Source organism: Colletotrichum fructicola (genome assembly GCF_000319635.2).
Source record: "Colletotrichum fructicola Nara gc5 chromosome Unknown KSG_Nara_v1_contig05, whole genome shotgun sequence".
Lineage (NCBI taxonomy): Eukaryota > Fungi > Ascomycota > Sordariomycetes > Glomerellales > Glomerellaceae > Colletotrichum > Colletotrichum fructicola.
This window is the reverse complement of record NW_027094055.1, coordinates 2347214-2358866: the sequence shown is the minus strand read 5'-3', so window position 1 is coordinate 2358866 and position 11653 is coordinate 2347214. Positions and strand designations below refer to the sequence as shown.

The window sequence follows — 11653 nt, the reverse complement described above, 5'->3', positions numbered from 1 at the left end:
CGACGACCTTCCAGGCCAATCGAAGCTAGTGGACTATATCCTGCTCTTTTTGTACTTCCGTCTTCCACAACCAACAAAAGAGAAATCTACATGTGATGAGAAAAAAAAGAAAAAGAGAAAAAAAAAGGTCGTGAAGCCCCCTAATGTGTAACAACTCCGGATATGTGGTATCGTTCCCAGCGGAGTGGGTAATAAAACAGGTTAAATCTTTCCCGGATTTGGTATGAATATAATAGGACTACTAAGGAAGCGGGGGAGTGCACGACTAGGTGTCTATTCCTCCGTCTATCCTTTTTAAGCCTCCATCATGTTCATGGGGAGAGAGCCTGCCATGCCGCCGAAAGCACCAACGCCTTGTGCGGCCGCGGGGAAAGAGCCAGCTGAGCAGGTGACGGCGCAGACGCAAGCACCGGCGCCGTTGATCTGGCCAGTGCCGGGGGTAACGGCACCGCCAGCAGCAGGAGCGGCGGGAGCGGCAGGAGCAGCGGCAGGGGGCGCAGCGGCGGGCGCGGAGGCAGCGGGAGCAGAGGCAGCGGGAGCGGCAGCCGGGGGAGTGCCGCCGACGATGGCGCTGGGAGCTCCGTTGCCCTTCTGCTGGATGGCCATAGACTGGAACAGGGCCTGGGACTTCTCGGCGGTGGGGTTGATGGAGAAGGTCATGCCCTTGCCGCAGTGGTTGGCTTGAGCGCAGTAGAACCCTTTGAGACGTGTTAGTTGAGACGGAGGTAAGATGTGAGCAAATAGACTTACACAAGGGGTCAGAGACCATGACTTGCATGGCAACCTGGGGAGGCGGGCTGACGGTGTTGTTGGGGTTGGCCATGAAGCCAGAGTTCATACCACCGGCGAGGGGATCGCAAGGCTTCGCGAAGGAGGACTGCGTAGCGGTGTGGTTCTGGCTCATGAAAGTGAAGACAACCATGTCACCAACGGCAGCCTTGATCTGATCGGGAACGAAGACGAGACCAGCGGCACCACCGACCATAACCTATAATAAGAGTCAACGACGTGTATCTCACGAGATTCGACTTTGCAAACTTACGTTGTGAGTCTGGGCAGCAGCAGGAGGCTGAGGAGGAGTGGCGGGAGGAGCAGCCGCGGGGGGCGCCGCGGCGGGGGGAGCAGCAGCGCCGCCGGCGGGAGGGTTGATGTTGATCGTAGGCGCGCCAGCACCGGGGTTCGCCCAGATGATGATAACTTCGGTAACCTGGCTGTTGGAAACTCCGAATCCTGTCATGCCAGCGGGAAGAGCCTTGGCGATTTCTGCGGAGGAAGCAGACTTCTTGTGACCATCGCGACGAACGGGGTAGGTGTTGCGAGCGGATCGGGCGGAAGCCAGCGCGGCGGTGGAGAGAGCTAGTACGGCGGAGAACTTCATCTTGACGGTTGGATGGTGTTGTCGTCGATTAGGGAGACCTTTCTTATTGTTGTTGAACAAGACACGACCCTTGTTCCTTCTCTTTTCTTTTTTTTGATTTCTCTTCTCGGAAGATTTGTTGGTATTGCGAGACTGCTGGAGCCCGTCGAGTTAAAGGAGGAATAAAAGGGTTTAGTTAATGCTGGATGGCGAGGGCCTGCTCGTGACGAAGGGGATTGAACACGGAACCGGAAGAGAACGAAAGCTCAAAAAAGAATGTGTGAAGACACTCGGCGGATGAAGAAGAGATGGGGAGGAAGAAACAGAAACCTCTCAGACGACGAGGATCGGGGGAAGTGGGAGAGCTTAAATCGAGGCGAGTCGTCGTGGGCTCTGCGGCATGGATGGGCGCGAGCCATGTCGCATTATCCGTTCGTTATCCCATGTCTCTCTCTCGCGCTCTCTCTCTCGTTTAGTGGCCCCAGTGTGCTAGGTCATCCACGGGACATGGGACAGCCCCTTCCCGGCCCCAACATCGACCTCGACGAAACAGGACGAGAAAATCTTCCGCCAGCCCGTCCTGGAGTCATTGGGGCAGGCTTGCCTTGGAGCGCTAGGCCAAGCGCAAGCCAAGCAAGGCGCCCGGGGGTCCTTACTCTGGGCTCAGGGAGGGAGGGGGAGGGTCACAGAGGAGGAAGAGGGGGATGGCAACGATGATGGAGACGGTACCCATTAAGGTCGGCGAGCCAGGATCAAACGGCGTGGTAGTGAGGGCGTCGAGGGGCGGTTCGTTGCTCGGGGATGCAGCGTCCGATTAAGCACACGAAGCACAGGCCCACAGCGGCATTGCCATCCCAAGCTTGGTGCAAATAAAGAAGAAAAGCCAAGACGAGATGGGTGGGGTTTGGGTGGTAGCAGAGGGGGTGTTGGTAGGGGTAAAGGGTTGGGAGGAACCAGGGGGTGGGAACGGATGGATGACGGATGGAAGCAGAGACTTCTCACGACGAGGAGGGACGATGATGCTGCCAGCGGGCCAATGGACCAATAGACGCCTGTTTCTGATGTAAGTGACTGCATGTAGAGCAGTGTGAGGTAGGTGTGTGTGTGGCACGGGGAGGTGGGTGCTTCTGATGCAGTTGGTTCCAAGCCAGGGTGTCGCTGCATCGGCGATAGCTGGATAGAGAATTGACAGCATCAGCAGCACGTACTGAGTAGACGAGCAGTTGAGGGTAAGGTAGGTACGGATAGTAACAGTGAGAGATGGAAAAGTCGGATGCAGCACACAGGCTGCGGACTAGCGCGGTGAGGGAGGTGGAAGCTGTGACAGATTCGTCTCGAGTCGTGTTTTGGCATCTCGCTAAGGGGCCCCTGGCTGCCCTTCCCAAGACGGTAGTCGCTCGGACCCCAAGCGAGGTGCACCCCAATGGTTTTGCATGTCACGTTCGTCGTTACGCTGGGCTGGGCGGCCTCTTGTCTTGTGTCTGTCTGTCTTGAGAACGGGAGCTTGTTGCATTGGGAGAGAGTTTGGATGGCTGTCAGTGTGACTGGTGTTCTGATGACATGTAGTCGATTTGATTGTTGTACATGTAGGTGTTGTTGGCCAAGCATCACTGAATCTGAGTAAAGTATGCTAGTGCGAGCAGATCAGAGACAGAAGACCACTGATTTAGATTAATTGCCCAATGGACAGCCAGAACCGCGACGTTGGACCCTCCCCCGAGAGCCAAAATGCCCCGGGCAAGGCTTGTTGCCCTCTGTAAATTAACGCTCCCGCTGTCTCGGGGTGTGCTAAACCTTATTGCGGCCAATTAAGGTGGTTGGACCCCCTGAATTGGCATTTTAGCTGCCGGAGCCATGGGATGGCGTCCTCCCCCCACCCCCCCTAGGTTTGCTCCGTGTGGTTCCTGTTCCTGCAGGTACGGAGCCCTGCATCCAATCCAACCAAACTCTTTCTTCAACCTTACAACCTTAGACATCATTGAGGTGTCCCGTCTCCTGTTCTCTGGGAACCCGTCTCTTTTTAGGCTGCGATACGTATCCTTTTCTGTTATACATGTGCCCGCCTTTCAACAACCCCAACCCGCCAAGCGCATCCGTCCCCTTGAGTCTCTATCTCCGTCCCCATCGTCCCTGCATCTGTACCTTACCTTACTGAGTCTGCATCACCCCTCCTCCCAGTCGTTCTCGGTTTTCGGCTTCTCTGAACCTCACAGAGTATGAGCGGTGTTCCCTTCGACTGCACCCTCTCTCCAGCCAATGCTTATTCGCACCTTAATCCGCATGAGTCGGCACGGCTTGCCAGGCGGAGCCGTGTCTGTGTTCGATGTACATGCTGGGCGTGCAGCCGCCTCAAACGGCCACTGAAGACTGTGAAACAAGCCCGCCTCCCCCCCCCCCCCCCCCCCCCCCCATCTCTCTGTCTCTGTCTCTCCCTATCCCCTTCTCTGCCACATTCTCTCTAGGCTCTCGCCCGTTGGGGGTACAACCATTGCAGTGCTCCATCCGCTCCACGTCCTCTGACCGCGGGCGAGTCTTCCCGGCCCACAACACCAAGAAATACCCAAGACCTCGTGTGTGATGGAGAACAAAACGAGACGAGACCGATCCAATCCAGTCCAGCCCAGTCGCCCCTCCGTCGTCATCCATACTCTTAGTAGAGTCCCTGCCCTGCGTGCTCAGTGCCCCTGTCCACTCAACTTTGCTCATCTACCCGCCCTTGTCAGCAGCCACGCTCTGTAACCGCAAACCAACCCATCCCAACTCTGAGCAACTCTTATTAGCAGACTAATTCCAAAAAAACCATGGACCCTGCTCGTCCAGTCTCAACACCGACTTGGCTGCCCACTGCTACCATCAACGCCCTGCTGCTACCGTTTGCCCAACCAGAGACTGAACCAGGACCTGACACAAGGCCATCGGGCGCTAAACATCGGCTTATTTCTCTTCCAGCACTGCCATCGTCTTGTCATTCCTTGGTCGCGCGCCAGCGAGATGGCCTGTAATGCGACGTCCGCTTCAGCCTTCTCCCTCTCACCCGTTGCTGGCATCCTCCAGCAGCAGCACTCGGAGGTCTTCCTGTCATTAAACCTGATGTTGGTAGCGTTGTCGCATCTCGTCGCTCGGGGATCGACCGAAGGGAAACGGCACCGCGGCCCTCCTCCTGTCAAACCTCGATCCGCTGGATCCGAGCCCGCGCGTCGAACGACTCGACCACTGCACTGCATGCCATCCACGCGTAAAGTGATGAGTATCTCCGGACCGGAGGATCACCATGCTCGTTGTGCAGATTGACGGGTAGCCGGCCCAACAGACAGCCGCTGGGACGCATGGGTTGCCGAGCATGTCACGTACGTATGGCGCCGGGATGTGCAAACGGCTTGCAGGCCGCATGAAGCCTTTGCGCTCAAGAAAGTCACTGCAATCTGTTCTGATTTCCTCGGAAACATGTAGACCTCGCTAAACAGCCTGACGGGCCTTCAATCGCGAGCCCGAGGAGATCGGTGGACACTGCAACTCCACGTTTCTTTCCAAGTCCGGCTTGAGGCCCGGCTCCAATATTCCAATTACTACGGCAATGAACCAACCCATATGTCAACTAAGACCTCCCTATCGTTATTATCTCCCACGACACACGAGGCCATCTCGGCTACCTAAGGTAGGTTGGCACTAGTAGTGTCATCTCTTCTATCCCGCTATCCCGCGCTGTTAAGGCTCCTTTCGGATCTTGCTCCGCCTTGACCCCCATGCGTCTTACAACTTGGCTTGCAGAAGCGCGTAAATGTACACTTTGACGAAATGGGGACATGGGTCTTTTTTTTCTCTCCTGCTGCAGTGCGGAGAGGAGAAGATTGACCAAGCCTAGACCCGTCCACAGTGAAACAAAACGAACTCTTGGGCGAGAGGACAAGAGCGCGCTAATTGCTAAATTTTGTCGCAGCAGCCACGAGGTTTGCATGGTTGCATTGGGGCTCTCGAAGGACCCGCCAGCCCAAGTTCGCCCGACCCCGACTTGGACAACCAAAAGAATTCCTCCGTCCCAAGACCGACCATCTGGGCGCTGCGACTGCAGAAGAACGGATAAAATGGCGAATCAGAGCGCTGCTGACCGAAAAGCCTGCGCTCCTGTCGTTCGTGACACATGCCATGGCGAACCTCAGACAAGGAACGGTGTGGCGCCGTTGCATCATCGGATGATGGAACAGATCGTGTTACAGACTCGTCCTCCCGCACGTCGATCAGATAAACTCTCGCGCAGCCGCTTCTCAGGACGGTCGACCTCACCCCATTCCCCACACCACCCTGTCTTCCTTAACCCAGCTCAAAGGAGTCAACTCAGCCTCATTGTCGCGGCTCTTGTGTCTGCTGCTGTTGCTGCTGCTGGCCTTCGTAAAGGCCAGTGTAGTATCCGGCGTAGTACCAAGACATCAGTAGTCTCTTCAGTCCTTCGTCTTGCACTGCAGATCAAAACCACAAGGGCGTCCTGGTTAGTCACGGCTTCTTTCATCCTTTGGCAGAACGGGAGCGGCACTGGGCAGATTGCAGCCTCAACATTCCGAGTACGCAGGGCATTCATTACACATACCTGAGCCAAGTAGACCTTGCGGGCCCATTGTCGCAGGACTTGGGACGCTGCCGCTGCTGCCCGAGATAGGCTTTGCGATGGGCGCGCCAACTTTGGACTGAACCTGGAGCGGGCAAGGAATGCGTCAGCGGAAGCGAACAAGATGCAGGACAGATGGATGCCAAGCTTTTCTGATCTGCCTGGATTTCCTCTGGGGTGAATGGATTGTTTTACATCCGTGCTGCCGCCCGCCCCTTTCGTTTCGTGGGCTACCTCTCCGTCGTCCACGATCTCAGCCTGATCGACCGCTTTCGTTTCTGAGTCGCCGGTCTTATGGGTCCTAGGAGATCATGGAATGTCAGAAATGATCTTGATATTTCATAAATATGGAGGAGAGTCTGGTCATACTGGGATTCGGAGGTCTCCTGAAGATCGACATCTTCGAGTCTGCCTCCCTTCGCGTGGATGCTGTGATACTTCTGCCCAGACGATCAGCCGCTGACACTCGTGGGGATGTTCTCCTGGCTCAGACGGGGGGCTCTCACCTTGTACTCGTTCAGAGCCTCATTCCAAGAGTCTATGAGGGCAGAATCGTCCCAAATTTCAGCATGCGTCATATCCATGTCGTTGCTAGGCATCTTGGTTGCTGTGTAGGAGCAGTCTCAATGACGGAGAAGCACGTGTCTGGGAAAATTGGGGAAATGACGGCAGTGCAGGTCGAGCCTTTGGTCTGTCCTCGACTGTTCAAGTGCCAGAGGCAAGGATCAAGGCCTGGCTGACGGTGTTGAGTAGATAAAGTGAGTTTGAGAGGTGAGTGTGTGTGTGGACCGAGCGGTTCCTGTCGAAGCCGTGCGATTGATGCAAGGAATGAGGTTATTCCGGTTTCCTGGACAGGTTCCTCTTTGGTGCTGCAATTGCGCTCAATCGCTTTTGTTCGTCGGCAAGTTGAGTCTAAAAGCGCGGACGTCACCTTCGTCTGCTGCTACGGAACTGGGGCTAAACAACGGAGATGCTAGGTGAGATCAGGTGTTTTACTTCTTGGGCGTTGTCAGCAACAGACCGTATACTGACGGGAGCACTTAGGCGAGCAGTCCGGGTAAAGCGAAGGAAGATTCACCTGAATTGAGATGTGTTGTTGAAGATGACGAAGTTGTTGCGGCTCATTGACAGGAACCGAAATGGTCTTTCGAACGACAACCTACACAGCGATTGAGCGAGCTCCTTAAGAGTTAAGCTTAGCGCGTCGCGGTGCTGAGAGCTGTCGGATTCGTCGCTCCTTCAGCACCGATGCCCCGCTAAAAGGTCCCTGGCCAGAACAGCCCGGGGCACCGTGCCAGCGGGGTGCTAGCTTCACCGCCCCCGTATCTGCGTGGCAGAATCCAGGAAATTTTTATTTTTTCGTTCTTGCGATAGGTACTCGATCGCTGGTGCCACCGATTTGTCTACACTCAACAGCATCTCCAACCATTCACAAATATGGCCCCCGAGTTGAGGAAGAGAACCAGATGTGAGTTATAATCTCTCCGCGACCTCAAACTTCAAACTCTTACATTAGTACAGCGGTCACTGCGGCCGAGAACGCGCCTGCGGCCAAGAAGGTCACCAAGGCCGAGAAGGTCGAGAAGACCGAACCTGCGCCCACGAAGGCCAAGGCTGAGAAGGCCAAGGCCGAGAAGGTCGAGAAGGTTGAGAAGAAGGCCACTCCCAAGCGCAAAGGTATAGAACATCGTCGGTATTCTTTCGCGCATTGGCTAACAACCAGTTCTCCAGCCCCCGAGGAGGCCTCGCCCGTCGCCGCGAAGAAGCAGAAGCCCGCGAAGGCCACCCCCAAGACCACCCCGAAATCCAAGAAGGCTGCTGCCAAGCCCGAGCCCGCTGAAGAGCCAGAGCCTGAGCCCGAGACCACCGAGGTCGTCGAGGAGGAGGCCGAGACTTCTGTTATTCCTGTCGAGGATGGCGGCGACTCTGACGAGGAGATCGATGCCGACATCCAGGCACTCGCGGCTGGGTTGGACCCGGAGGACGCGCCCGAGGCTGACGGAACCCTCTTCAAGGAAGGCCAGGACGTGGGAACGATCCCCAAGATCAGCAAGAAGCAGAAGAAGTCCATTGGAGGATCAAGCGAGGAGCCCGGCGTGGTTTTCATCTCGAGACTGCCCCATGGTTTCTACGAGCACGAGTTGAAGGGCTACTTCTCTCAGTTTGGCAAGATTAACAGGCTGAGACTCGCCCGCAACAAGAAGACGGGCGCAAGCAAGCACTGGGCTTTCATTGAGTTCGCCGAGGAGAGCACCGCCCAGATTGTCGCGAAGACCATGGACAGCTACCTGTTGTTCGGCCACATCCTCAAGGTCAAGACCGTCCCCAAGGAGTCGCTGCACGAGAACCTGTGGAAGGGTGCCAACAAGCGCTTCAAGAAGATCCCATGGAACAAGATGGCTGCCAACGAGGTCGCGAAGAAGAGAACGGAGTCGACTTGGGCCCAGAAAGTCTCTAGGGAGGAGAAGAAGCGCGAGGAGCGTGCTAAGAAGCTCAAGGCGATCGGATACGAATTCGACACCCCCGACCTGAAGAAGGCCGTCGCGCCGCCGCCTGAGCCTATGGCTATCGACGCTCCCGAGGAGCCCAAGGCCATTGAGGCAGCACCGGCTGAGGAGAAGCCTGCTGAGGAGGAGGCTGCCCCTGCGGCGGAGGAAGAGGCAGCGGAGACGCCCAAGACCAAGGCAAAGGCGAAGAAGGGCGGCAGGAGAAAGTCCAAGAACTAAACTCCTTCATGATGTCCCGCGTCACGAGTGTTGTTTGAAAAGTTGTTCAGCATATTTCTGCTGCATTTAATGCTTGGGGAGTCCATCAAAAAAGGGTAATCACTGGGATGTGTACGCGCATAGCGAACCCGTCGCACCCATTCAAATTGGGGCAAGCGCCGGGATTATAAAAGGCGAATCTACTCTGCTTCAGCGTCAAAAAAGACCAAGTCATTGATGAAATGGGCTCGATCAAGAATTATGTTAGCGAAGGGTAAAATATGTGAAGAAGAGAAGAAGAAATGGAAATTTTCGTCACGAACCAGAGCCTCTTGAAGGTCTTGCAGCTGATAAGATAACGCTGAGTCAGCAACCGCAATGGGTCCATCGACGCAGCTGTCGGCGCGCCAACCTGTTTGTGGTCGCCAGTCACCGATGCACCTCGTAAAGCAGGGTCGTATCTCTCAGTCATCTGCGCCATGCATTTCGTAATTGCTTGTATTATCTCATGTGACCAAGTACGGGAATTTAACTGAAGAATAACATTGGTTACCTCATTTGCAGAAAGCCATTTAAAGTCAATGTCAGACTGCGAGACCAAGGTGTGATTCGTGTTGGTCAGTTGACCAATTGTCGAGGCCGTCGTTTCATCTATCGATCCTGTGCTGATACAATGCCAGGACACTGTATAAGTTACAAGTCAACTTAGATTACTCGAAGGGAAAAGCAGTCAAACCTACTGATTCACAAAGAAATAACTCAAAGACCCTATCGAGCGAAGCACGTTTCAATTGAGACTTGAGAGAAAAACCGTTAGTGCTCAGCAAACGGTTGGCGCTAGACGCGCTGTCCTTAGCTAATATTTATCGTTATCGGTGCTTTTAGTGGAGCTTTCCGACCAGTGTGGGGGACCGGGGGGGGGGCAGTACCTTCCGCGTGTGAAGTGAACACGCTCGCTAATTTGCGAACCTAGCTTACGTGGTGTAAGTACATACCAACCCGCCCGATGCCAAACTAGACATCTTGCAACCTCCCGACGAACCTCGAAGAAATAGCCCATTCCACCCAGCGTATACCAGCTCAAAGGGCTCTGCGCACCTTCCGATGCATTTGAGAAGCCAATATGTCGGCCGCCGCTCCCTCTAGTGACCCGGTCCAAAACGCATCTTCAGGTTCGCCGATTGAATCCACCCCTCGGAGGCAAATGATGCGATCGCAGCGCTAACCTGTCTGGCCACGCTTCTAGGGAAAAAGAAGAACAACAAGAAGAAGAAGAATTCAAACAAGCCCAAGGAACCGATAGAAACCGCCAGCACTACCCCGCAACGCGACGCTGCCGAGGATGGCGATGATGAGCCGGAGACCCCGGTGCAGGTGATACTCCCTTGTGTCGTTGCCTTTCTAGCCTAGTTGATCTGACTGCTGTCGCAGGACGCCGCACCCACGGAAGAGTCCAGCCCTGACCAGACCGCAGACAAGGACACAACGGCCAATGGCCATACCGAGAGGCCGACGAGTAATGGACATGCGAACCCGCCGATAGAGAAGCCGACAGACGAAACGGGAGCTGGGGGAGATGCCACCGCGAAACTAGACGCCCTCACAAAGGAAAGAGAGGCACTACGAACAGAGGTCGAGACACTGAGGAAGCAGCTGGAGACAATTCAAGGAACGCACGATGAAACCATCTCAAATCTCAAGACTGAGCTGGAGGAGACGTCATCGGCCAAGGAGCAGGCGGAGGAGCAGTACCAAAGCCTGTTGGAACGTGTCAATCACCTCAAGTCGACACTCGGCGAACGTCTGAAGCGCGATCGAGCCGAACTCGAAGAGGCCAAAGAGCGAATCGAAGAGCTCGAGGCGCAGAACGAAGAGCTGCAGAATGGCTCGAGAGCATCTGAAGATGAGCTTGCTAAGCTCAAGGAGGAGCTGCAGGATACCTCGCGCGAGGCGAATAGCCTGCGCAGCCGCAGCAATTTGTCTCAGCAAAACTGGGTGAAGGAGCGAGAAGAGCTGACACGAGTGGTGGCTAGCCTGAAGGAGGAGGTGGAAACAACGACAAATGCAATGGGCGAATGGGAAGTCATCGCCATGGAGGAACGATCCGTCAAGGAGAGCCTAGTAGAGAAGGTATCGGAACTGGAGGAGCAGATTCACAGCCTTAGAGAGGGCTACGAGAGCGCCGCATCCGAGCGAGATCACCAGTCGCAGGTTATCGACAACTTGCAGAAGGCGTTGCGCGAGATCCAAGAAGCGCGGAAGAAGGAGCTGCGCGAGATGGTCGAGACGTCAGAGGAGCAGCTCCAGGCCCTGAAGAAGCTGGTCCAAGATGCGGACGCCAGAGCCACGGAGGCCGAGACCGCCAAGGATAACCTCACCAAGGAGCTTGAGCGGACAGCGCCGTTCGAAAAGGAGGTCAAGGAGAAGAACCTTCTCATCGGCAAGCTGCGACACGAGGCCATTGTACTCAATGACCATCTCACAAAGGCCCTCCGCTACCTGAAGAAGACGAAACCTGAAGATAATGTTGATAGGTATGCTGCATTCACCAGCCTTCGCCATTACAGCCTACTAATTCTGCCTTAGACAAGTCGTCACGAATCACATGCTCCACTTCCTCACTTTGGACCGCGGAGACCCCAAGCGCTTCCAGATCCTACAAGTCATGGCCGGCTATCTCAACTGGAACGACGAGCAGCGCGAGCAAGCCGGGCTCGCTCGGCCCGGCACCTCGACAAACAGCCTGCGCTTGCCAGCTTCCCCCTTCCACCGCACGCCGAGCACGCCATCCCTCAGCGCAGAGTTCTTCTCGGATACGCCCACGTCAGCCAACAAGGAGTCGCTCGCCGACCTGTGGGCTGGCTTCCTGGAGCGCAGCGCAGAAGAGGGCCTAGACCAGGCTGGAGCGCCGCGAGACCGCAAAGACAGCGCCAGCAGCGCGGCAACGAGGCCTGACACTCGCGGCGGATAGAGGCCGTCATCGTGGTACGG

General features: G+C 55.7%; 4 protein-coding genes across 4 annotated transcripts; 2 read left to right on the top strand and 2 right to left on the bottom strand.

The window, feature by feature from the left end:
- Nucleotides 1-294: 294 nt before the first annotated feature.
- On the bottom strand, nt 295-1378 carry CGGC5_v009332 (putative GPI-anchored cupredoxin; the record flags this gene model as incomplete). The annotated part of the gene is made up of 3 exons (XM_032035572.1): nt 295-698; nt 751-988; nt 1043-1378. The coding sequence occupies 3 exons, from the start codon at nt 1376-1378 to the stop codon at nt 295-297; spliced, it is 978 nt and encodes a 325-aa protein (XP_031885531.1).
- Nucleotides 1379-5695: 4317 nt separating this feature from the next.
- On the bottom strand, nt 5696-6556 carry smn1 (Survival motor neuron-like protein 1; the record flags this gene model as incomplete). The annotated part of the gene is made up of 5 exons (XM_032035575.1): nt 5696-5811; nt 5940-6042; nt 6153-6258; nt 6327-6397; nt 6464-6556. The coding sequence occupies 5 exons, from the start codon at nt 6554-6556 to the stop codon at nt 5696-5698; spliced, it is 489 nt and encodes a 162-aa protein (XP_031885388.1).
- An 838-nt stretch (nt 6557-7394) lies between these two features.
- Nucleotides 7395-8683, top strand: CGGC5_v009330 (putative RNA-binding protein; the record flags this gene model as incomplete). The annotated part of the gene is made up of 3 exons (XM_032035576.1): nt 7395-7425; nt 7479-7634; nt 7689-8683. 3 exons carry the CDS (start codon nt 7395-7397, stop codon nt 8681-8683), a joined length of 1182 nt encoding a protein of 393 aa, XP_031885387.1.
- A 1102-nt stretch (nt 8684-9785) lies between these two features.
- Nucleotides 9786-11633, top strand: CGGC5_v009329 (GRIP domain-containing protein; the record flags this gene model as incomplete). Its single annotated transcript, XM_032035577.1, has 4 exons — nt 9786-9834; nt 9909-10036; nt 10094-11196; nt 11249-11633. 4 exons carry the CDS (start codon nt 9786-9788, stop codon nt 11631-11633), a joined length of 1665 nt encoding a protein of 554 aa, XP_031885390.1.
- Nucleotides 11634-11653: the final 20 nt, after the last annotated feature.